Source organism: Aythya marila (genome assembly GCF_965140915.1).
Source record: "Aythya marila genome assembly, chromosome: 23".
Taxonomy (NCBI): Eukaryota; Metazoa; Chordata; class Aves; order Anseriformes; family Anatidae; genus Aythya; species Aythya marila.
The window spans coordinates 6,505,861-6,531,232 of record NC_139064.1 but is presented as its reverse complement, the minus strand read 5'-3'; the positions used below and the strand labels follow the sequence as shown (position 1 = coordinate 6,531,232).

The 25,372-nt window shown below is 50.6% G+C and overlaps 1 protein-coding gene across 2 annotated transcripts in view; it reads right to left on the bottom strand.

The window, feature by feature from the left end:
- ETS1 (ETS proto-oncogene 1, transcription factor) overlaps positions 1 to 25,372 on the bottom strand; it is a 77,609-nt gene that overhangs the window by 8,887 nt on the left and 43,350 nt on the right. For both annotated transcript variants that reach the window (XM_082778053.1, XM_082778054.1), the window contains 5 exons: positions 15,889 to 16,008; positions 15,035 to 15,235; positions 11,478 to 11,555; positions 10,284 to 10,529; positions 6,415 to 6,675 (listed from right to left, as the gene is read on the bottom strand). In XM_082778053.1, the coding sequence (XP_082634179.1) occupies positions 6,415 to 6,675; positions 10,284 to 10,529; positions 11,478 to 11,555; positions 15,035 to 15,235; positions 15,889 to 16,008 (906 nt within the window). The remainder of the gene's footprint in view (positions 1 to 6,414; positions 6,676 to 10,283; positions 10,530 to 11,477; positions 11,556 to 15,034; positions 15,236 to 15,888; positions 16,009 to 25,372) is intronic.

Sequence of the window (25,372 nt, the reverse complement as noted above, 5' to 3'; positions counted from 1 at the left end):
GGCCTCCTTGGCTGGTGCTGCACCAGTCCTCCAAAGTCCTCACAGCATCCTCGGACAGGGCTGGAGGTCCCCTTCTGCCTTCTTACCCCTGGCTCTGGAGGTTAAAACTAAAGTGCACCATCTCCAAAACCCTTCCAGCCCTTCTGCAAGAAGTGCTTTGCTAGCTCCAGCCTTTAACCCAAACTGCAGGCTGGGCACACCAACCAGCTCTGCCACCCTAAGAGTCCCCCACGGCATCAAATAAATGTGGTTGTGACTCTGAATCCTAAAATTCAGACCTGGAGAAGCCTGCCCATGTCAGAAGTGACTCCTAAACCTTCCGAGAGCTGGAAGTGTTGGCCCCATTGGACAGCCATTTGTGGCAGCGCCTGGTTTTTATACGGAATTTAGGAGCCTCTGCAGTGTAATGCAACTGCTTGCATCTCAAAGGCCCTCTCCCAGAGAGGGAGGGGACAACCAAGACAAAAATTTGGGCAGGTCTGAGCTGGTTTTGTATTTGTGCCTGCAGCAAGTGAGTCTGGGGCAGGCGATGCCCCAGGCCCTCGTCCCAGCCCAGCACACCCCTGCCAGCCACTTTCCCCGTCGCCGGCACAGACAGGCGTGTGCACCATGCACGGGAGGGCCCAGCCCAAAACGCACCATCCTCACCGTCTCTCGAGCCGGTTTCACACCCCCACCCCTCTCAACGGCCTCTGTTTGAAAGAAGGAAAACAAAACAAAACAAAAAAAACTTCAAAAAAAAAAAACACAGCACACCTATGCTTTTTGCTCTGTGGTTTGTGGTTCCAACCAAACAGAGCGACTGGGCACAGCAACATCTCCAAAACAGCCTTCGCCTCCATCTTGTGCCCACCTTGCCCAAGCCCCCTGTGGTGCCGATGCAGTGCCGGGGTCCCGAGCCCCCCCTTGCCGTGCCAGGATTGCAGAGCTCGGCCCCATCGCTGCCGTGTCAGCCCCAGCCCTTGCCCAGCCGGGTCACACCACTGCACAGGGCAGGTTTTGTGCAGGTCAGAGGACACCGGGGTGCAAATCAAAGCATCTCCGAGGAGCAGGTGTGAACGAGGTGGGGAAGGACCCAAAAAGCTCCTTCCCTCCATGTGCTTACGGAACATCCAGATGGGCCACTCCGTGCTTTTTGGCTTTCCTGACCCATCTCCTCCATCTCAAGGAGAACCATGAGTATCCTGGCAAAGCATGAGGGGCTCAATAAGCTTCATATCTCCCTCCTGACGGTGGTCCTGCCGGCACAAGCTGCCATGTGATGCCCCGAAGGGGGCACTGAGCAGCAGCTGCTGCTTTGCTCTCACCTCCAGGCTGCTGCGAAGCTGCTGAGGGGGCTGCAGCAGCGCTGGGGAGAGCTGAGCTGCTGTCACGGTCGGGCAGCAGTGCGTGGGGCTGATTTCACTGTCATTTGCACATGTCTGGCAGGTGGAGCAGGAGCCACTGAACCAGCCCCGTGTCCCACCCTGCAGCTCGGGAAGGGCTGCGGCGCCCAGACAGGCGCTGTGGGGGAGGCAGAAAAGCAGCAGGAGCTGCTGCTGGCCACACTTCAAGTCCACCTACAAGGGCGGGTAAAGCACAGGACACAAAACGAGTGAGCTAGCACCATCACACCTGCATCTCCAGGGCTGGAGGGGCTGTTGTGTTTCTTCTGCCTGCCAGGGCCAGCTGGCTGCACCTCTGGGTTGCCCTAAGCAGAGCTACAAGCACCTGGGATGCTCATGGAGGCACGCTTCTCCAGCAGTGCGGGGCGCAGGAAGGAAGGATGCTGATGTTTCTAGGAAAGCAACTGCACAGGCTCTGGATGCCAAGGACACCCGGATCTCCGGAGCACAGCAGGAGAGGGGCCAGGAAAGCAGCTGCTAGTGGATTTTTGGATGCCCACAAGTGCAGCACATCTGGGGAGCTCGCTGGCTGGAAGCTGCAGGCCAGCAGCGTAAGCAACAAGAAGGGAAGAAGCAGCACACAAGCTCTCTTGAAAGAGACCCACTTTCTTTGGCATCAGCTCGACTTTCTTGCAAAACAGCAGCTGCGTGCTTTCACTTCTGTGTCACAGATAAGCATCGCTCAGAAACGGAGGCTTGTCGAAGGCACAGCTTCGGGCTCTACACCACAGACACTTGGGACAGGGCAGACGGGTTTACCCAGCACATTTGGGCCATATCGACACGGTGCCATGAGTGCTGATAGCAAGGCTTGGGGCTGGACCCAGCCCAGGCAAAACCGTTAGCTGTGCAGACACGCTCCTGGGTGCTCGGGCCAGATAGCATCTCAGAGGGGTCGGCTATTCCCAGCACTACTTTCTGTCTTCTCTAAGGGCAGCACGATAACGAAGATAGCATCAATCTGTCGCTAAGAGAGACGGTCAGGTCCTGCGTGATATTAGCTGGGAAGGAGGCATTAACTCTCTAGGTGCTGAGATTGTCTGTAAAGGCTTCAGCAACTCCCTAGCCAGGCCTGTAGTAAAGGGCTGCAGTACACATGCAACACTGGCCTTGCTGACAAGGGATCGAGCTCTGCTTTGCAGTCACCTCACCCTGCTCATCCCTCTTTCCTCCCTTCCCCTCCCAAATCCGAGGGGAATTGCTGTGCTCCGCTGGTTTGGCTATTTGGAGCAGCACATCGCAGCTCAGCAGCAGGGCTCGGGCGTTGCAGCAACACAGGCAGTGCTGCGAGATGGAAAGCCCCAGCCTGCACAGCCCTGCATGCCACAAAGCCAACACGCACATCTCAGCTCCAAACCCACGCAGGTGCTCAAGAAAAGCCGAAAGCAACTCAGCCCAGGGCGGCGATAGCCAACCACCACAGGAGCACAGGGTCAGAACCTCCGCTGGACCTGCACCACCGAGGACAGCAGCACAAGTAGGTCAGAGGAGTGGAAAAATAAACACAGGGCAGAAAGGCCGAAGACCAGTGCGGTCAGACCCACACCACAGGCAGCACTGTTCTCTGCTACGGCCTATTGGTGTTCATCCACCAGGTCTCACAAGGGATCAGGGTGGCTTGTTGGAGCCAGCAGCTTGCAGGATCCGGCTACAGCGCAGCCCCAGGCAGGGTGCAGGTGGCAGGGAGGCGAAGCTGAGCTCGCTTTAACCCAGCTGAGCTCAGGTATGGAGGGATCTGTGTGCCAGCGTGCACCTAGCACGAGCCACCCGCCCACGCTAAACGCTGTGCGGCTGCACAGACCCGCTCAGATAAGTCAACGTGAGACCTAGCACATCTGCCTGCAGAGCAGATGCGTCCTGATGCACCCCGGATGCATTCTCTCTCCGTTTCCTAGGTCATTTCACACAAAAAAAAAAAAAAAAACTGGCTCATTGTAAGACTCAAGTTGGCCAAGCCCAAGAGCGGCTGCCCCAAAACCCAAGGTGTCCAGAGTTGGCCCTCCCTGCAGCTATGGAAACTGAAGTTCACCAACTCCGGAGCAGTTACATCTCTCCTTCAAAAAAAAGATAAGAAAATTGCATCAACCTCTATCTGAGCAACCATGGCAACTTGTTAAATTAGGTCAAGATGTGGGGGCAGATAACACAGCTTTGAAAAGCTGCTTGCGAGCAGGGTGAAGAACACATCAAACGCAAATGGCGCTTCCGCCAAAATGCACCTTCTCACCAAAGCATGCGCCTCCTAGGGCAGATACCATCAGCGATCTGCCGCGGCTGCGATAAAGCACTGTGCCACCTCCCAGGGCCACGGGCAAAACAGGCACGGTGACAAAACCCAAATGATATTGTCAGGTTCCTAAAGTGAACCCAGAGACCCTGGAGATGAAGGACGCTGTCTGCCAGGCTTTGCCCTCCTGTTTTCACTCTGCGAGTCCTAAAAGGCTCACGCTGAGCCACCGTGGTGTGTCTGCTGGGTGCTCCAAAAGGCTGGCGACGGGATGCCCAGCACTGGACACATGCTCAAGGCATCACCCGAGTCAGAAATGGGAAGCAGGGGTCTCAGGCACTTTGGGGTGACACTGGGCTGGTAACCCCCTGCTCTGCTCGTTTGGAGGCTCCACTGCCTCACCAAGCTGCATAGAGCCCAGAATTCAAGTTCCTCTGCTCTAGCCACTAGACAGCACTTCCTCCCCTGAGTAAACGGCAAGTAAAGCAAATCAAAAAAAAATAGTAATAAATAAAAAGAAGAAGAAGCCAGGAGTTCTGCCTGAGAGTCCCCACTGTCCTTGCTCAGCTGGCCCAGGAGAGGTCCAGCACTTCTTCACGGCCAGCCTCAATTTTTTTTTTTATTTTTTTTGCAGAAATATGCTACTGCAAAGCAGTTTCAAGAGGGCCCAGTCCTCCTATGGTCTGTAAGGCAACATGTTCTCACTTGCTCTCGCTGTGACCTGCTTTCACAGCAGCCTGGCTTTGCCTTGCACCCATGCTGGGCTCCCTCTGCACAGAAAATATAAGGTGCTGACAGGTCAGTAGGCTTTAAAAAGGGACAGAGGACTTCCCTGGAGTCACACATCTGCAAAACTCATCTGTCCAAAGGTATTTCCCAATGGTCAATGCAGGCTGTAGTGGTTTCAGCACTGAATCACTGCTTAGCAGCCTCCGGGGCAAGTGCTGCAACCAAGAATTTGGAAGTGGCCGATGTTTCTGGAAACCTCCAAATTTCCTTTCCCCCATTTAAAGTTTCTCAAGTGAAGCAATGAAAAAAACTTATTGATCATGTCAAAATGCTTGGGCTGAGGGATTATCGTCCCAGCTCAAAACGGGGATTGAAATGAGGCAAGGGAAAAAGTTACGTGGCGCAAAGCCTTTGGAAGTGTGCTCTGGCACTGCATTAACTGAGGTCTCGCTTTCCTGGTGGCAAGAGTCCAAGGACACTCTTTGGGGTGCTAATACCCCCTGGCAAAACAGCGGCTCCAGCTTCAGCTCTTTGCTGGCAGATCGGGGTGGGAATGCCGCCTCTCCACAGGGGCAGCGCTTCTCTTCCAGGAGCCAGAGCAAACAGGGAGGGAAGCAGCTTGGAGCAGCTAGGAGCTTGGGCAGCACAGCTCCTAGCTTTGCCAGTGCTCCTGTGCCTCAGTTTCCCCAGCTGTTAAAAAGCAACCAGTGCTGCTGGCCAGGCACTGAGCACCCAAAACACTTCCACAGCCCTGGTGAAAGGCGTTATCAGGAGAGAAGAGGAATAAAGAAGTGCATGGAGTGCTCACCAGTCTCTTTTCTTATGAACATCAACTTCTGTGGCAGGGCAGAGGATGGTGTCTGGGGGCATAGCCCCTCCTACTGCTCGTGCTTCTCCCTTCCACATCCCCCAGCCAAAAACCATTCAGGAATGGCAGAGCACACTTTTATTTTGCATAGACCTGGTTGAAACTGGCTCATTCAGCAGGCCAGGCTAAGCGTTCTTTCTAACTAAAGCTATAGCAACAAACCACTTCCTTTTTTACACATAGCTCCTAAAATTATCTCTCCACCTCTCCTCCCCTCTGCATTTACCCCCAACAAAAACTAGATATCAGCCCTAAGACGAGCTGTGCGTGGGAGGAGATTTCAGGGACAGTCGCACCTCAGGATCTGCTCTGAACCTTTTGATGATCTTTATCTGCACAAACTATTTCCACTGCTTGGCTCCTCTGGGCCACAGCTGCTACCAGCTGGGGCAGGAGGGCTCAGTATGAACAAGGGAGAGGAACAGGCAGGAGTCTGTCCTACAAATTCTACCTGCAATTCAGGGAAGAGATACGGCACGGAAGGACTGGAAAGGATTATCCCAACATTAGCATGAAGCCCTATCCCACTAGGTTTCTCTCTTCTGGGGAGAAGAGATGGCCAGATTGCTGGAGGGCTGTCACATAAAAAGCCAGAGTTTCTGTGGTCTATCACCTTCTCATCTCTCCCAGCGCAGGGAATGGAAAATATTTGGGTCTGCTTTGGCACTGTCCCATTCCTGCCTCTCACCAACACAAAGAGCAGAGCACAGTCCGTCCTCGCTGCTGAAAGGGGATAAGATCATTTTGCATCACGCACAGCAGTGCTGAAACACAGTCACTCCTGCCTGAGGTGGGAAACCACAAGCACGTGGCCAGCACGTTGCATAAAAGTGGCGGATGGGGAAACAAAGGCTCTCTAGTACTTTGTGTTCTCAACAATACACACCAGACACCAGCTCCTACACCAAACTCAACCAGGAGGCATCCAGGTGTAAATGAAAACACAAAGCATCAATTGCCCCGTGCTCAGCTGTGTCCTCGATCCTCCGTGAGGGCTGGAGTACCCACACTCAAAGGACCTGCAGCTTTGGGGGGTGCTCTCACGTGTGCACACATGCATGTGGTTGGGACATCTCAAAAACCCTTACTCACAATGATGCAAAATTGGGCAAACCAAGACCCTGGAAGCTCTGACCTCTGCCAAAGTAGAGGTTCTACCTGAGGTGCCCAGCAGAGAGGTGTTTTCCTGAGGACCGTGACCCTACCTGTGTAGCCAGCGAGGGCAGCAGCAGGAATGACAGGCTTGTCCTTGTTCATATCGGCCCGATCTCGAACATAGTCCTTGAAGGTGCCCTTGGGCTTGTGGTTGGGCAGGGCGGCGGGGTAGTCCTCCGAGTCAAAGCTGTCGTAGGAGGGGACGCGCTGCAGGCTCTGGAAGGAGGACTGGCTGCTCCAGGACTGCGTCAGGCGGTCGCAGCTGTCGTAGCTCTCTATGCTCTCAAAGGAGTCCTGGCCACCCAGTTTACCTGGGTAGAAGGAAGGGCATGTGAGAGGTGCTTGGCCAGCACAGGGATGCTCCACCTGGCTGTGGCTATGAGCGGGATGCTTCATTTGCCCACAGCACAGGCAGAAGGCGGCCAGGCAAACACTGCTGTCACACCGCACCTCACATCCAACCAAACTCAAAAGTAAGCCCTGTAACTGGGATACTTTTGGTATCTTCACAACTCAAAAGCAGGGCCATCTGAGCCCTGGAAAAGTTCAGGCAGCAGAGCAAGGCAGGCAGAATTTGGGGAAAAGCTCAGTCCCGACTCTATCAGAGAGAGATGTTGGGGGCTAACTGGAAATTGCCCTCCCTTTCAAAAGGCAATGGCAGAGAAACAAACTGCTTTAGACAGATATTTGGGGCTTGGTTCAGGTGCCTAAACATGGGAACTGCACGGCCTCTTGCTCTTATTGCAGACCTGTATCTTTCTGCAGCAAGTCCTATACTGGAACTGCCAGCCCTGTGCAAGTGCTCCTCAGGCATGTTCAAGGGCACCGGACACCTGGCTTCTTGACTTTTCACATTTCCTACAAAACTCTACAGCAGCCTTTTATTGCCATATGTTACAACCGACTTCCACCTTCAAATCCCCAAACAGCAGCAGATTTGATGGAGGAGGAGAGCAAAAGGCTGAGAGCTCAAACAGCTATTTTTCCAGTTCTGGTAAGGTGAGCACAGCTGGCTTGTATCAAGGCTACTCTCCAGGGTATTTTTAGTAAAGAGCAGAACATGAGAGGCCAGATCCTCAGCAATGCTATGCTGATTTACACCCTCTAGAAAACAGCACAAGTATACCCTCTGTACTTAAAACAGAGAGCTAAAAAAGGATCCGAAGAACAAACTGAAATTGCTCTCTCTGATCTCCCTTACACTGACGATTGCTCAACATCTTTACTGACAAACTAAGTGCAACAGGATCATTCAAGTTCACTAATTTCCCAAACTGGGCTAAAAACAGCTGCTGGGATTGTGCAAGAGCTCCTGGAGAAATTTCCATTGGCAGAACTACCCACAGCTTGGGCCCAGATATTAAATCACAGGGGAACAGGAACGTGGAAGGACACTGGCACGTTCCCCCAAATATTTGTTGTGCTGTAGTTTGAAGAGCACTTGCTGCAAAAAGGCTTAACTACTGTGGGTGCAGAGCTGTGCCAAAAAGTCAGCTCTGCCCTGATTGCTGGCCTCAGCTACAGGCATCTTCCCCTTCATCCTAAAAAGATGCTCTCTCTTCAACCAAATCAAGTAGTGTTGTAAGCCTGGGATTCCAGCTTACGTTCACCTTCCCCTTAGCATGATTTCACTAGACTCAACATAGTCTTACATCCAACATTTCCCCTTAAAGGCCTTCCTGGTAGTTACTTCTAGCGAGTCCACGCTTCAAAATGATTCTCCTGATAATATCCACGCTAAATTCATTTATTTATTTATTTGTTTCTTTGTTTAAGGACTTCACAAAATATACTTGAATTCTGTAAGGGGAAAATAACACCGTTTTGTGCACGTTCATTGGCATAACCACTTCCCTGAGAAGTCCTGGGGTACGATCCCTTTTAGAAAAGGAATTAAAAGTCTGCCAGATGAACAGCTTCAGTGCTGGGGACGTGACTTTTGCTGTTTCACTGAAAATTCACCCAAATTTGACCTAGCTGTGAGCTTTTGCAAATCACGCCTTGCACCTACTCAGGAGAAGTTTGTTAAGAGTTTGGCAGCTACGCTTTCTAACCAGACGCCTTCACTGATAAGGCAGAGTGAAAAAACTCCCAGGGAATCACAAAATTAGCTCTTGCTGCCCACACAAAGAAAGGCGAAAGGCGACTGTCTGGAAAACCTTCACCCTGACTCTTGCTTAAGTGTTTGACTTTGCGACTGATTAACCTTATAAAAGAGTGGAAGGTAAATGTGAATGTAAACATAAATAAGCTGGACTCTGGTTTATATTAAGGCTTCTTTATACCACTCTGGGAGTATTTATGCCACCCAAAGGCCCTTCTGGGTGGCTAAAATTCAGTGTTAGTGTAAGCATGGCCAGGGCCTGTTGCATTTCTTCGACCACAATCAGTAAGTTAAAGTGCCTGCTAAAACCAGGGGCACTTGGTCCCCAATGCCAGGTTAAGGTCTCTTTCTTCCTTCCCTTAGAACCATGTTAGGCTTTCCAGTAGGAACATAACTGCAAAAGCATTCCTGAATCATTGCATTTCAATGAGTATTATTAAAAAATCACAAATGTTAAAGAATTCAAGAAAAGGGAAAGACAGAGATGAAAGATAGCCAGAAAAGTAATCCCAGAAAGGGAAGCTTACCTAGAATTATAACACCACTACCCTTTTGATTCACTATATCATCCAAGTCACCTCTCTCATATTAACACTCAACCAGCAGAAGCAGAGGTAATAATACAAATAATAACTTTCCTGTCATTAGCTCTCCCAGACTTGAAAAAGAATGAGCAACAAAAAATGAGCGCCGCTGTGCAAGGCATATGTGATGCAGGCCTGCAAAGGGGCTCCAGCTTTCACAGGGAACCAGCACATCTTCAGCTCTCGGTGCTGGATGAATGAATGGGTTTAAATATTCAACATCAAACCCGGCTCACAGCAACACGTTAGTATAATGAATTTTAGGCATAGAGACATCTGGATTCTATTCAGGGCGCAATCGCAGGCAGGTCAGATCTCTTCCCCATGCCTCAGGTTCCCTACCTGGAATCTGGAGATAATGATACCCCTTTGTAAGTGACTTTGAGCTCTATGGATTAAACTCTTTCTTTGAATATATACTGTGAGCCAGATCCTCAGCCTCGTTTTAAGCAATGTAATTACAAAATAGTTGGGCATCTGGGCCCCATGTGTTCAGAATTTAATATTAATTGAAAAGGCACTTGGCCTCAGATCCTCAAACGTGTTTAGGTGTTTAAAGCCCATCGACTCAACCAGGAATCATGTACTTATAATTATAACTCTTTGGAGATGTGGGGTTGTAGCACAAGGATTCAGGGGGTTCTTCAGCTCTGTCATTGACCCAACTCATGACATCCGAGTCTCCTAACAAAGCATAAGGCTTGGGTTCACTGGAACAGATTATCGGTTCAAGCAAACAGCCATCAAACTCAATGGAGATAATGCATAAAGACTGGATCATCAAGTGTAAAACCTTTCATAGCCTCAGACAGTAATTCCTGATGAGAACTTGTGAAGGATTTGTGGGTTTTTGCCTGGTCTCCTAGGAAAATGAGATTTATACAACCACGCAGCAGTCTGTCCTCCCTAATAACCTTAAAGCCTATTTCAGCGTCACTCAAGTTTGACATCAAAGTACAGAGCCAGAAATGCTACATTTTCGCAGATGTAAAAACAGGCAGCAGAGTAGAGACAAGGAACACCTTGTCTCCCCCGGAGGGAATTATCTGGGAGTTCAACCCCATACGAGATACATGTAGGGAAACAGCTTCGCTACTGGCATCGCACGGCTGCCTGTTGGCTTTGGGCCCCGTCAAGGACTATCTCTACAGAGGGGAAGGCAGCACTTGTAGGTTCATATAAGTAAAGAAAGCAAGAACCCAGGCAAGCCCTGGGAGATGCCCAACTGTACCTCGACTGGCACGCCCCATGCACATGTTATCTGGCGTTACTACTTCTTGCTTGATCGTGAAGTAGTCTGTCTGCAGGGAGTCCGTCTGGACGGGGTCACGCAGGATGACTGAGTAGTCGTTCTCGTACTTGAGGGACAGAAGCTCTTCCGAGCTGATGGGATGGAGGGTCTGGTAGGACTCTGTGATGAAGCTGGGCTCGGAGAACTCGGAGGGAGGCACGCACTGTGCATGCTCTATGCCATAACCTGTTGGCAGGATAGGAGTGTCAGAAAGCAACGCAAACACGATCAGCTTGAAGAAACCAGAGCACTGCTCACTGCCTCTTCAATCTTCCACAGCACAGTAAGACTCAGGGTCTGTGACGCAGGAGAAGACTGTCTTTGGATATAAAACACCTGGCACAATTGGGGAATACTTTTGACTAAGGTTTCTAAAACCTACTTACAGATGGTGCCTTATAATTGCAGTGATTTAAAAGAATAAGACATCATTAATTACACTGAAGTCCTCTCAAGCAAGCTGGTAGTGGGAAAAGCTGAAAAACCATGAAGAGCATACTCTCAGCAAAGAGCTATAGGTAAGAGAAATTTCACTGATGACTGCAATACATGAGTAACTTCCAAAGTCACCTTCCAGAACCTGGAATCCCAATTCAAGTGATTTTTTTTGTTGTTGTTGTTTAGTTGGTTGGGGTTCTTTTGCTGGTTCATGAAATACATTACAAATCTCAAATACTTTTCTCTTAAAGAACATCTCTAAATCAATGGCAATGGGCAGTGCAGGAGTTTGGACTGACGACTCAACTCTTTCTTTGCCAGGTTTGTACCTAGAAATCCAGAATTAAGCCTTCTTGCCCCATTTCTCCCCTAACCCCACACCTTTCTTGTTAAGTTTTTAAAAATTCTCCACGTTCTGGAGGACCTGGCTTTCCAGGTCTGCTGAGATATGCTGTCAAACTAACAGTGCTTGCAAAGTCACATTACAGCATATCAAGGCAGCTACCAATAAATAAAGATGGCTTCTACATAAGTCAACCCAAAGCAGCAAGGAAGACTGAGTTACACATTTTGCACACTCTGCCATGAAGGGGAAGTAACTGCACGGTGCAGTCCTCATGTGATGCAGACAAACCTCTAATAGGGGGCACTTTTACACCTGAAAGCACCACAATGATAACAGTAAGTGAGACTTACTAATGAAGTAGTCTGAAGTATAGCGGGATTCTGGATATGCTGCATTCACTCCGTTTGCGGGATACGGTTTTATCTCTTCTGCAAAGAAGAAAAGGAAGCAAATGTCACATGTCCATAGACATACCGTGCCTTGCAAAACTTGCAAGGTTGAAACTTCCTAAAATGCCCCTGCCAGGGTTAAACTGGGACGTTCAAAGAACAGAAGTGCACAGTTAGCTGCTGAAATCCCACTGAAACATGTACTCGATGCATTTGGGTTCCTTCAGGAATTCTTGCTGCAGGCATGCACAAATTTAAACAAAACAGTAGAAACAACAACCGTCTCAATCAGTGGCTCCAGGTGGTTCTGAAAAGCTAGTTAAAAATTAAAGAAAGCACGGAAATTATTTATTGTTTCTTTTTGTTTTCTTTTAAGGATTGTTGATTACAGTTACATGTATGAGCTCATAAAAAACAAAAACAACAACAAAAAAAACACCATACAAGGACACCTGCTTTCCTGACAAAGCCCCTATTTTAGACCAGCAGTAGGTGTGAGCAATTGAGCGGGTTAACGCATACCAAACCAGCTCCTACAACCCTAAATTAATGCTAATTCCCAGCCTACATGGCACCTTTACCTTACACCTGATGAAAGCGGAGGATCCCATGCTCAGAGCAGTTTTGCCACCCTGCCCATTAAGCAGCTCCTGATGCACACTCCATAGGGAATACACAGGCAGCACCGCAAATTTTAACCTTTCTATAGGCGTGATTCACTGAGAATGAGCAAATATCACATCAAAGCACAGATTCTCTGCTTTCCACTGCTTTTTCCAAGAACTTTGGTACTCCTGGGCTTGGCGCTGAATTTGCTTTCCCATGTAAAAGCCGCACTGTTCCTCCCCTCACCAGTTTTTCCATTAACACCTTACTCATTCCAGCACGGCATGCGGGCAGAGATACCAGCATGGGAGATTTTATTTTCTTTGCAGAGGGTAACAAAAATAAAAATAAAATAAAAAATAAATAAAAAACCACAGACAACTCTGGGTTATGTTTATTTCTGCTGAAGCTAAAGAGAAGTGAACCGAAGATAACGCACGTTTGCTTGCAAGGAGCCTAATTTTGGCCCTCTCCTGGGGATTGCAGGGTGGAAAATATTCTCTAACAAAAGGAGGTTTTGTGCAAACAGAGAGACCTAATGAGAAATTCTCTTTTCCTCTCCCCACGGAGTCTGCCAAGGGGCAGGGTGGGTGACCACAGAGAAAGAGAGCAACCTTCAGCTATGCTTACAGTCAAGTGGAGGGCACTGCTGACTGCTGGTAACTGAGGAGCTTATTTTAGGAAGAAATTTGGAAAAATAGGCCTGAAAATACCCAAATCCATGCAGGGAAAAGTCGCCCATCTGCTGCCGTTTTTAAACCCTGAGCCGGCTGTGGTACATGAGTCACTCTCTCGGAAAGAGCTCACAAGGGAGGCATGTTAGCAGGAGGGACAACAAGGTCACAGCCTGTCCCAGCATGACCCCACTCCAGCAGTCACACCACCACAGGTAATGCCAGCCATCGAGGGGTTAACCACCACTCTCAGCATCAACACCCCTGAGCAAGGATGGTGGGCAACTGGGGAAGGCAGGAGAGATGGGAACTGGCCAGTTGGCTGCTGTGGGCTCACCAGCACTGTGACGCTATAGGTGAGCCTGGGGAAACGTTGATCTCTTCACGTTTCACATCCCCAGCTGCAAAACGGAGAGGCACATCTTGTCTCACATGGAGAGCGATGTGGCAGAGGCCATTTTGCAGTCTGTTTGTGGAACACCAGCACAACAGACCTTGTCTGGCATTTGGAGATGTAACACAAGTAAGACAGTCCCATGACTTACAGGCAACAGGAATTAGTCCTTGGGGTGAAGTTGGTTATTTCCTGGAAGCCCTTCTCAGTTACTCTCCAAATACTTCATAGATATTGCCCCTCTGGGAAATGTGTTAAGAACCCACCATAGAAGCTAAGGCTCAGATAACTTACGCAAGAAGTGACAAAGTCACCAGTAAAACAACATTGAACGGAGGTTTCTCGGTTCCCAGGGCTACACCAACAGTATTGACACAAACAAATTGTCTTACTCTTTTTCATCCTTCTGGAGGAAAAGCTGCAATAGGTGGAAAGATTTCCAGCATCTTTGTAAAAGCCCTTATCTACCTCACACCTTTTGCATCCTCATAACTGCAGCATCTGAGCACCCGCATGTGTCAGTGCGATCAGGAAACATGATTCCTACTTTACAGTTAGCAAATCTGCATCGCCAAGTTCATCTGCTTGCCTTGGGGGATCTGCAGGAAGAGCAGGGCTGGGAGCAAACCCAGCCCTGATGCCTCAGTTGGTACCTGCAGCACATCGCGCTGCTGTGGGTTACAGCACAGACAAATGAAGGAGGGTTGCAGGAAGGCAGAGCTGTGTTACAAGCACTGGCTTACAGCAAGTAGAAACTGGACTGACCACAACGCTTTGCTTTGTTTGGTTATTCTGATTGCTGTTGATATAAGCACTCATTAAAAATCATGCAAAACGAGAAGAACTGAACAGATATGGAGTCAAACAAAGAGCAGAAAAACAGCCTGTCATACACAGAGCCTGGGAATAGCCATGTTTACCTTTTGCAAACCACAGGTAGCAGTAAAATTAGTAATCAGCAATTAACATCCATCTGTCAATGGTTTCCTGGAAGGCATAACTTTGTTTCCCCTCCCCTTCCTGTCACCAATACAAGCCCACTGACAAGCACACAGGGTCAGCAAGGCAGCACAAGGGATATTCCAGGAAGGCAATTAGCTCTGCACAGGAACACACTAGAGAAGGACCCAGATCTGCTGCTGCTGCTCCTGCTCCTGACTTGGTTAAAGGTCTTAAAATCTTCACCTACTCTGTAGGAACCATCCTAGATGGGAAAAGCGTTGCTTCTGCATCCTTCAGCCACACGCCATCCAAATCAACACCTAAAATCAATGCATATCTCCCCTACCCAACTAAAATAAATAATTTAATGCCTTCAAATGCTTGCAGGTGGTTTCTGCCATTCCTTCCTGTGTGGGACACAGCCACTCAAACTCATTGCCATTACACTCATGAGACATAAAACAAAGAAAAGCCGCTTCCAATTGCAACTGGGAAATTAGGGTGGGATTTCGGTGATATTGTTGTACTTAGTTGCACTGGAGGAAATAGTAAAATTCACAGCAGGAGCTGAACGATCTGATGAAGAATGCTTTGGAAAATCCCAACGTCGTTTCCAGGCAGGCAGAGTGTCCCTGCCTGCTGTGGATCCCGGCCAAGCGGCTGGCGTAAACACCCTTCCTCTTTCAACGAGTGCCAGGATTTGCACTGCCCATAGCTGGTTGGGATGCCCATTTGAAACCCTACTGGAAAGCTAGGCTTTCAAAGACACTTTTATTGGGATTGCAGCCCAAGCTGAACACCTCATTGCACAGCCAGATTGTAAACCAAGCTCTTTGGAAAGGCCCAAAGTCAGAGTAGCCAGGACCGCATGAGCTATTCACCTTGGAGACCCCAGGACTCACCTTTCTGCAAGATCTCCAGATGTTCCCAAAGGATATCTCCCACAAAGTCAGGCGCTAGCTCCAGGAAGCACTCCTTGCCTAGGGCGCAGAGGGCAGCACCATTCATGCAAAACTTCTGGAAATCCACTCCCTTCAGGCTGAACTCATTCACTGCCCACATCACCCAGTCCCGCACGTGCGTCTCCGTCCACTGCTGGGGATCTGCACCAAAGGGTTGTAGAAAAGATCCATTAACGAGCAAGCACAAGCCATTTCTCCAGGAAAACAGGACACTAATGGTGCTACAAGTGGATAAGCACCTGCACAGCCTCATCCTGTAGAGACCGAAAATCAATTGGAAAAGGGCAATATGCAGTGGGGGAACACTACATCTACAGCCAGTTTGGATCAGCCCTATTTGAAGACTTATTTCATACAAGGAATGAGCTTTGGATTTGTTTGGGACTTCTAATAATCCTAACGCTTCTCTGACTCCTTTTTCCACCCACATCTTACTTTGTTTCCCTGTTATCAGCCTCTTGTAAAGGGTCCCAGCTGCTTTTCCATAGTGGACATGACTTGTAAATAGAAATCTCAGTCTCAACAAAGTGGCAGGAGCAGTCTCGCAGCAGAGGTTATCTCACTCTGTTAGCAGGACAGACAGGCACAGTCTGTCAGAGGGGTACAGCTTGCAAGCAGTACTGAAAGGTTTTGCCTCTATGTCTGGATTTTTCCAGCTGATGCTGCCTATAAACGAGGCAATGCTGCATGGAGGGAACCAGTCAAAGGGATGGCAGATGTGGGGCAGGGCATCCTGGCAGGCGGACACGATCTCTGTGCCTACCACAGCTGCTCATCAGGAAGCCGTGTCTTACCTTTGGGGATTCCCAGCCGCTGCTGCTCTTTTGCAAAGCCGCTGAAGGTGGCTTTCAATGCCTGAGACATCATTTCTTTGCTGCTGGGAGTTAACAAAGGCACATCTGCACATTCCATATCTGAAAAAAGCAGGAGAGAAAAACGTTCATAAGGATTGGGAAAGACAACAGAAGTCCTCTCATTACACTGTCCTTTGGATTGTTAAAAAATGAGCAATCCATTCATTTTTTGCTTTTGAAGTTTTTCACACCCTCCAGCACAAAATCTAAGCCCTGAGAGTCCATAACCAGACTTCTTACACAAAGAAGAAAAAAAAATCGTGTGCTTAAAGGGCACAGACGAGCCCTGTCTGGTAAGCTGGGTTACACGGTGCATGTGGTCTCCCTGCAAGCCAACCACAAATGCGCTACTGGAAATTTGACGGTGGTATCAAAGACCAGCACAGACAACAGCTTACCCAGCATCATCACCCAGGTGGCTTCTGAAGCCTGGGAGATAGCTGAGAGGTGCCAGACACCAACGAGGGTAAAGGGTCCCACACCAGAGTGAACAAGACAGCATGGATAAAAACATCCCCCAATTACCGCACCACTTCTGGGCATCCCGGCCCATAGAAAAGCAAAAGGAAAAAAGTAATTTTGAAGAATCAACAGGCAATCCTGGAAGAAGTAAGTTCACAGCAGGATGAGGCATGATGAAGAACCGGCAGAAAACCCATTCAAGTAGGGAGGGAAAACAAAAGAGCTGGAAAATCCCACATTAGCACAGAGTTACATCATGCAAGGCCGTAGCACGGCGGATTCGGAGTGAGTCACCGAGCAGCGCGCAGCCGCCCCCATAGGAGACGCGGGGCCAAGCCAAGAGCCGGGCCTTGGAGTCAGTCCTGATGAGAAGCAAAGGTCTTCCTCTCTTTCTTTCCTTTCTCTAATTTACTTGGAAGGAGGTGGATATTCGTAGCCAAAGAGTTTCACAAACAAAAGCAACTGTTTTTTTTCTTTTTAAAAAAAAACAAAAAACTCCTCATTCTGAATAAAAGGTTTGGCTCTTTTTCATATATTTTAGGCATTCCTGAAAACCATCATTTGCGGAGAAGGAAAGCCTCTTACATTCACCATCTCAAACAACTGGACTTTATCAGCCCCATTGTAATCCTTCCGCCTGAGGCTGGTTTAACTCTGTAGCCTACTGGAAATTTTTCAATGAAAACTGTTCTCAGTGGAAAAATGACAATACGCACAAGTTTTTTTGGTGTTTTCATCAACATCTGGACATGAACATCAAAACTCATAGTACTCTCTGGTTTGTGGAAACCCTAGCCACTGTCGCCCCGCGTCAACTGAAGCTCTGGTTTAGCAACCCCGTACACCCGCACAGCAGTGCTGGCTGCGAGCGGTGGCCCCGATGCGGGGAGAATTGGGGTGCAGCCACCCAGCAGAGGGGTCCTGCTGTGCTCACAGGCAGCCAAACCTGCAGGTATCACCGAAACTCCACACAGCTGGTTTTTTTTTCCCCAAATGATGACCTGGGGCTGTGTCAATAAGCGCCCGTGTTTGGCCCCACAGCCCAGGGCTGACCACACTGAAGAGCCACCCTAAATCTACCCAACCCTACAGAGCTGCTTCCCTGCCTCCATCTCTGCACCTTCCACCTACTGTCCCCAAGTAAAAGATTTGCAAAATCAGCTCCCCTGTTTCCAGCTGCCCCTAACCTTACTCATCCCCTCACCTAATGATTCTTTGTTCAGGTAGCGCCAGTGAAATGCCCGACACCGAGCCTCTGGGGGCCTGAATCCTCCCCCCCAACCCCACCACATAAATCAAGGATCGCCTGCCATGGTGGAAGTATCAGGACCTTCAAAAGCAAATAATACATTCAAAGGCTATTTGGCAAATTACACTTCATTATTTACTGGATTTGGCTGGAGAGGGCACGGAAAAATGAGCAGGCACCCTCCCTATCTCTGTTCTCCATCTGCTGCTTTGAGATAACACTGGGAGAAAGTGGTTCAGTGCCCCTTTCCCTTCATCCTCATGTTACATTTTAATGCTTTGCTTTCTGTGCTCTGTGGTTACAGGGACCACCCAGGAATCCGCTCCCCTCCGCGGCTGGTTAAACGGCAGTTTGCTGCTCCCAGTCGCTATGGGAAGATGAGTCAGAGTTAGGCTACGAAAACGTTTCTAACCCCATTTTACACTGAATCACCCACGAAGACCTGTGCAAAGATGACCTCCTTAGGCACACCATGAAGGCAAGGGGGGTGACAAGGCTTTCGGCCGTGCAAAAGTATTGCTCCATCTCTGCAACACGAGCACCGACCGCTCATCGCTCCTGCCTTCTCCTGCAGGATCCACGCGCTGGGGTTTGCACAGAGCCAGCGGACTCAGTTTTTCAGTAGCGGGGGATAGGGTTTCGGTTTAGTTAGGTGAACGCTGAGCTCTGCACAAACAAAATGTCAAAACAGGGAACACTTAAAAGCGATTCCCAGAGAGAGGTCACCAGAGAAGCAAACGCCCTATTTTCAAATTCAAAAAAAAGGCCAAGTGCCAAAGGAGGTTTTCTATTTAAACACCAAAACAAACCAAAATGTGCATTTCGAGGCTTCTCCTTCAAAACAAGTTGCGTTGGGAAAATTCAGAATTGAAACATCATCTGCATTTTTTCCTGTTAGACCGCTAGTTGAAATTTCTTCAGAACACAAAACAGCCAAAAAGCCCCAAGCCTGCAAACGCTTGCAGAAGCCTAATTTTAGTCAGCAGTGTCCCACATCTATAGAAGAGCTCACATGTGTAAAATTAAATGGGTTTGTAAAGCTCTGCATACGTGTTTGTGGACAAGTCCTGGCTGCGTGATCGCGGCTGGGGGGGGAGGAGGGACTGGGGGGATGGACAGTTTTTATCTCAGTTCTGCCTTCACTGGTTTTGAGATACTGAATTTACCTCGGTGGCATTTTCTTTGCTGATTCCTGTGTGTGCCAAGATTACAAAGGGCTTTATCCTGCTCTGCCCGGTGTGACTTTGCTGGGCACAGGGACCTGGCAGCAGGATCGAGCCCTGGTGCTGTCCTCCAGCGCCCACAGAGGAGCCGCTCGCCTGCAGCCTGGGCTGTGCAAAGGTCAGAGCCAAGCAGAACTTCGGTAACAAAAGCAAGGCCAGGCTTAGCTCCCCTGGTTTCAGCTTTCACTGTCATCTGAAACCCGTTTCCAAGATTTTAATCAAATCTTACATAAATAAAATGTCCCCTTTCGTGTACCTCCCACTGCCCACAAAGCACACGCACGCACACACGCGTGCATGCACACGGGCTGCTCACAAGGAACGCACGGGCACAGAGCATCGGCCAGCGCTGAGCACAGCTGCTGCACCCAAGCCTGGCTGGGAAATGTCGAGTTTCAATCCGAAAAGCAAGCACAGCAGCGGGGGCCAGCTTTGCATCCCGGGCTGGGGTTGCTGCCTCGTTTTTACGACGCCCATTAAAGCCTCATCTACACGGCTCGCGCGTGCAGCATGCTGCCTCGATGCCACGTCTCCTGCTGCTGCCGTTGTACCGACAGGGAACTGCATTTGATTTTCCTCCTGGGAGACCAGGCAGGGTATTATGGTTTGAGTTTTAAATACTAACAGGAGTTGCAGGCACTCTGGAAAATTATGTCACATCATCTCCAGCATGTGTAGAGCAGAGATAAGTAATTTGCCTTACACGGTGGGAAAGCAGGGAGGGACATCTATGCAAGTGGCTGCAGCTTTGCAAAGCAAGGAGGGGTCTGGGGGCTCAATTTAAGACATGGAAGCTTCTCAAAACCAGATCCCTGCTCTTCCTCCAGCTCCCTGACATCCCTGGGGACCAAACTTCAGAAGGGCAAAAGGATGCTAACAATCCTGCCACGGCCAAGAGCACTGCATCCCTACATGGCTTTTAAGCTAAAGGGGAGCTACCCCAAACCCACCACCCCGCTGTGCTGGCTGTTGGGCAGATGGACGTGGAGCCTGTGAGAAAACCAGACGGCAAACGGACCAAGAGGCCAAGATCACCGAGTTCATCTCCCAGCCAAATTCCTATCCTGCTCTCACCAGGCTCCGCATGTATAAACTATTTCTACACTTCTGATCTTTTTAAAGGGCTACGATTTACAAACTTTAGGGATTTTGACCTTAAAACACAAGCGACTCCGCTGCACGTCAAAACATTAGCATCTGATTGCATAAGCAAAATAAATGGCAGTAAAGAAAAAAAGTGGGAGGATGGGAGCAAAGTCATTTTTCTCCCGAATTTCCACTCGGAGTCAATGCCCCCTTTAAGCTCCCTGCAGCCACTCACTTTGTTTCCCATCAAAAGCCCCAGTGTGGCCTTGTCCAGTCCCCGCAATTTTACACAGTAGCCTGCGTGTAAATGGATGCCCAGCGGGTCAGAGCGGGGGCAGCTGACCCGGCAGCCCCCTCCTGCCCTTGCTCTGATGGATGGACACCCGGGTCAGGAACCCAGCACGCTGCTGTCGCAGGTAAAAGCCCGCTCCCTGCCCAGCCTCCTCTCCTGGGGTGGAGGCAAATCCCACAGCCTGCTGGCATTGCCAGAATTTGGGGCACCTTGAAGGCCTGAAGGAGGCATGGGGTAAATTTTGGGGAAGGTGTGTGATGGCGTCGAACCAGGTCAAGTCAAGAAAATCAGCTCTCCAGGACCACGCATCCAACGGCTGCTGATTTACTCCTGAATTCCTCGTAAGAGCTCAGCCCTCGAGCCCCAGCGTGTGTCCTGAGCTAGCCAAGATGCTCCTGTGAGCACCCAGAGCTCCAGGATGCTCCTACAAGCACCATTTGGCTCTGCTGGAGGGCAACCAAAGGCCCCAGGGCAGCAAAGAGGCTGTGTCCTCCAGAAGCCTCACTCACAGCATCGTCCTCCTCAGCTAAAGGCTTCTGCCACCCCTGGGTTGTCCCAGTGCTGCCCACCTCGAGGTGCCCACAGTCCTGCACAAGTCTCCACTTCTGGATGCCTGTGATGGAGTGAAATGAGTTTCTCAGAGGCCCAGCAAGGAGACACGAGGATTTGCTCTCCTACCTTAGCCTGTGAGCACCCAGCTCCAGCCCTCTCCATCTCCATCTCCAGCTCACCCAAACCCACCACCCTGGGGCTCCTCTACCACAGGCACCAGGAGCAAAACTAGGGTAGAGCTAGTGATGGGGGAGGCTGAAACACGGACAATTCCCAAAGTCTCCCAGCTGGCAGGGTTCAGCAGCTGAGAAACCTTTCTCAGGAAGAGAGGAGGCTGGAGAGAGGGGGGCCGGGAGCTGAGACCCTTCCCACGCCCCCCGATGGAGCAGAGGCAGCCGGGGCACGGCAGCACCATCTCCCATCACCTCCCACCACCTCCCACCACCTCCCATCTCAGGTTTTCCCCCCCAGGGCAAGGTTTGCCTTTCCCAGGTACCCGGCTCAGCAGCAGGGCAGGAGCGCCTTGGCGCATAACCCCAGCTGAGCCCCAGTTATTTAGGCAGGATTAGGCAAAAATTTGTCTGCACTTTTGAACTGTTTTCACAAGCGTAGCCTCTCACTCCCACGCAGGAAGCAGGAGCGGAGCCGGCCTGTTCCAATTAGGGCTCCTTGGACCGAAAGGGCAGTGAAACTCAGGGGGAAGAAAGGAAAAACGGGACAGAAAGCTGGAAAAAGGAATAGAGGGAAAATTGGGGAACAAGGAGGACTGAGGAGGAAGGACAAGGACAGGGAGATGTTGGGGACAGAGGGCAGGGAGAGGAGAGAGACTTGGTACCCCTTCCTGCAGCACCCTGCCAGAGACCGGCCCTCGTTCTCTCTCCAAGGCATGGCACAAAAGGGACTGAGAGTTGCTATTTTAATTTAAAATAAATACATTTTTTTAAAAAAAAAGAAAAATAAAGTTTTTTTTTCCCCTTCAAGCAGTGAAAAATAAATACTCTGAGATGAAAGCTGGGCTTGAAGAGAAAAACAAGAGAGGAAACCGAAAGCCCGCACTGCTTAGCGCTGCAAAAAGAACAACAAAGCCAGCTTTCTTCCGGCATTCAGCAGCTTTCTTATGGAGATGCCATGTGTCATGGGGGCCAGTTCTCCCACTAAATAAAGGGCCTGGAAACTTGTCTTTCCTAAAGGCAGATGAAAGCATTTCTTCCAAGTTTGCACTTGGAGCATCACAGCGAGTGGGGAATGGGAAAGGTTAAGAGGCGGGTGGGACTGGCTGTCGGGGTGGGATGCTCTGGGATGGGATGCTCTCGCTGTTCAGCCTCAGGCTTTGGGATAAATTGTGTCACTCCTCTGCGACAGGCAGCCGGGCTCACAGGGCTTAGAGCATCTTCTGAGAGGGTACTCGATGCAGCCGTGTGCCCACTGCAGCACGGTGGGGCAGGAGGGCTTTAGCAGCTGCTGCCACGTCCTGCACTCAGAGAAAAGCTGCCCGGCACTGGATTTCCAAACCTGCTGGATTTCCACCTCCCTGCCCTGCTCACCAAAGCCCCCAGGAAACACAAGAACAGCCCTGCCATCCCAGGCTGTGCCCCGCAGGCAGACGGGCTTGGGGAAGAAGTCCCTCTCACCCGCAGGGTGATGGCCCCCCAGACCATCTCACCACCAGGGTGTTTCAGCTCAAAAATCCTCATTCTGAAGAGGACTAGCTTTAAAGCAAGGATAGAGAGGAAAATGGGACACGGAGCAACCTAAAAGGGAGGGAGGGGGTGTCAGGATTTTTCTGGCTCTGGTTTTGTGCGGCTGCCAAGGAAGCAGGCAGCAGCACCGGCTGGTGAAAGGATGCTTCACCCACCATTCAAGTGCCATCACGCTCACCGGCAGACCCTGCTTCACCCTCCAAGCCTGCCTGCTGCCCTTGTTAATGTGTTTTTGTTTTTTTTTTTCCATTCCCTCAATCACAGCTTTATAATGTGGGTGTTGGACAGAGATCCTGGGAAAGTGGCATCCCCTGCAGTCACAGGGGCTCGCTCCTCCCCGGCTTTCATGGGGGAGAAGCACAAGAGAAACCCCTGGATTGAAGCAAAGCAAAACCACAGGGTTTGAGTCAACGTTCACTGCAATTATGGGAAAGTTTCCCCCGCCTCAGCAGGCAGCACAGGACCTATGGATTGTCCTCCTGCAGCAACTGGGAGCTGGGCTTCCCTTGGTGCAGGGTGTCGCTCCATCCTCCCTGTCCCGGCTGCTGGAAGGAGTGCAGATGGCTAAGAGCAAGCACTGAGAAGATGCAGCCAACTCTGGGGTTAGCAAACGCGGCCAAGGTTTAACGACACCCGTCAAAACTATGCAAAGCAGTCAGCGAAGGCAAGCAGAAAGATTTTTCCACCAAGATGAAGCAATGGCAGAGGTTAGGCCACGCTATGAGGCAGGCTGGTCGCAGCGGTTTAGCTGCAGCAGCATCACTGTCAACCCAGCGAGAGCCCCCCACAAACAAACACTCGTGAAGCAGCTTCGAAACAACTCCTCTGGCTTTACGTCTCAGAGCATCATGATTCAAAACTTGTGCAAGCCTTTCCCGAACACGCTGGCTGGCCTGACCGCAAAGCCCGGGTTTCATTCAACCCGTGCAAAGCCCACGCGTGTGCAGGCTGAACCCGCGGGTCAGCACCTCGCAGGTGGCCACGGCGGGAGGCTAAGAAGAGGTGCAGCCAAGAGAGCCAGCAAAAATCCTCTCCATGTGCCCCAGCCACTCCTGCCCAGGTGTGCGAGCCTCTTCATTTGGTGGTCAGGCCCTTATCACCCTACACACTCCTAATTTTCCTTGCAAACATCGCATGAGCCAGGGCATCCCTCTGATTATGGGATTAGCATCTCATTTGTGGGCTGCTTTGCCTTCAAGCCCCCCATAGCAGGGCCGGGAGGACGTTCCCTGCCTCTCCCGAAGCTAAGGCTCTCCTGCGAGACGTGTTTCCCCTGTGCTAATTCACTCTAATCCCCACTAACCGCTTTGCTAAATAGCTCTAATCCTCATGCACAGGCACACACACACTAATGGGAGCGCGGGGTGGGCTCAGCAAAGCCTGTAATGGACACCCAGCCCCGGCTGGAAGGAGGTCAAGTGTGAATAGCGAGCCCAGGTCACGCCTGTGTCAGCCGCCCCGCATCAGCGCCCCGGCTCGGGGAGATGCTCCCCCACAAACCAGCAGCAAAAACCCAGCTTCTCACACCCCGTGTCCCTGCAGCAAAGCTCAAATTGCTCAACAGCAATGAGGGGGGGGAAGGGAAAAAAAAAAAAAACACTCCCCAAAGCCAGTGATTCTGACTGAGCAAACAACCAGATATGCGTTCGCTGCTTGGATTGGTGCCCAAGGTATTCAAATGGCTCACCCCTGGGCCCAGAAGCCTCTTGAAATTCCCTGCTCACTGCTGGTTCGGCTGGAAGCCCTGCGAGGTTTAATGGCCCTTGAGGTTTGCGCACCCACAGGAGCATGGCCTGAGCCCATCCCAAGACAAACCCACGTCTGGGCTCTGGCGCTGCAAGGAGGAGACAGCGGTCCAGGTCTGTGCTCAGCACTTCCCACCGTCCACCAGAGCCTCCTTTCTTCCCAACCAGGTGAAAAACAGGCCTCGTGCTGTTCTCACCTCGGGCCTCAGGCTGGCAATGCCACCTTGGGCACCCCTGATGAAGTGACATGACCGGAGGGTTCATCCCTGGTGCACGAGGCACCCCAGCACCGTGGCACAGATTTGTTGGGGACTGCACGAGCACGCACAGGTGCTATCAAGGCACTGCTGTAATTGCACCCAAGCAGTTCAGAATGCACATCTCCGTCCAAACGAGCCCTGCGTCTCTCCTCCAGATACCAATCTCTCTCCTCCGCCTCCTGGACACGCAGGCAGGTCAGACGTGCAGTGGGCATTCGGCTACATCGCCTCCAGCTTCTCGCTCCGATCTGCCCCGTGGAGGCATCGTGCTGCCAAACCGCACGTGACAGCCTCCCAAAAAGGGAGAGCAGCGATGTCGCAAGCCAGGGCTGAGGTTAATCGGCAGTACGTTGTGTGAGGAAGATGCTGTCAGGATAGGAAGTGTGAAAAGGGAAGGCTGAGATCTCTTGGCAGGGCTGTCCTCTCGCAGCAGGGATACGGGCCAAGGGACTTTCGGTCATGTTTAGGCCTTCCACCACCCCACAAACAGATCCCAACCCCCAAGTCTGCTCCGACACACCTGAACAACGTGTGTGCCAACATATTTTGTTAGCAGCTACACACAATCTCACAGCCCGAGATGGTTTCACTGCATATCCGTGGTCACAAGCAATGACTCTGTGCCCAGAATGAAAAATGGAGCGGCCGTTTGTGCCATCCAGCACCAGGACATGACACCCCCACAGTGCAGACGGACTCCAAGGATGTCCCTGCTACTGGGAGTCCACTGCCAGACTGGTCCTGTAAGGGATCGCGAATTCTCCTGGCCTCAAAACGGGATTAGACATGAAAGGAGGGGCTTGGCTGCGTGTCTGCTTTTCCTTCCCCTCCAATCTGTCCCAAGGAATTCCCCAA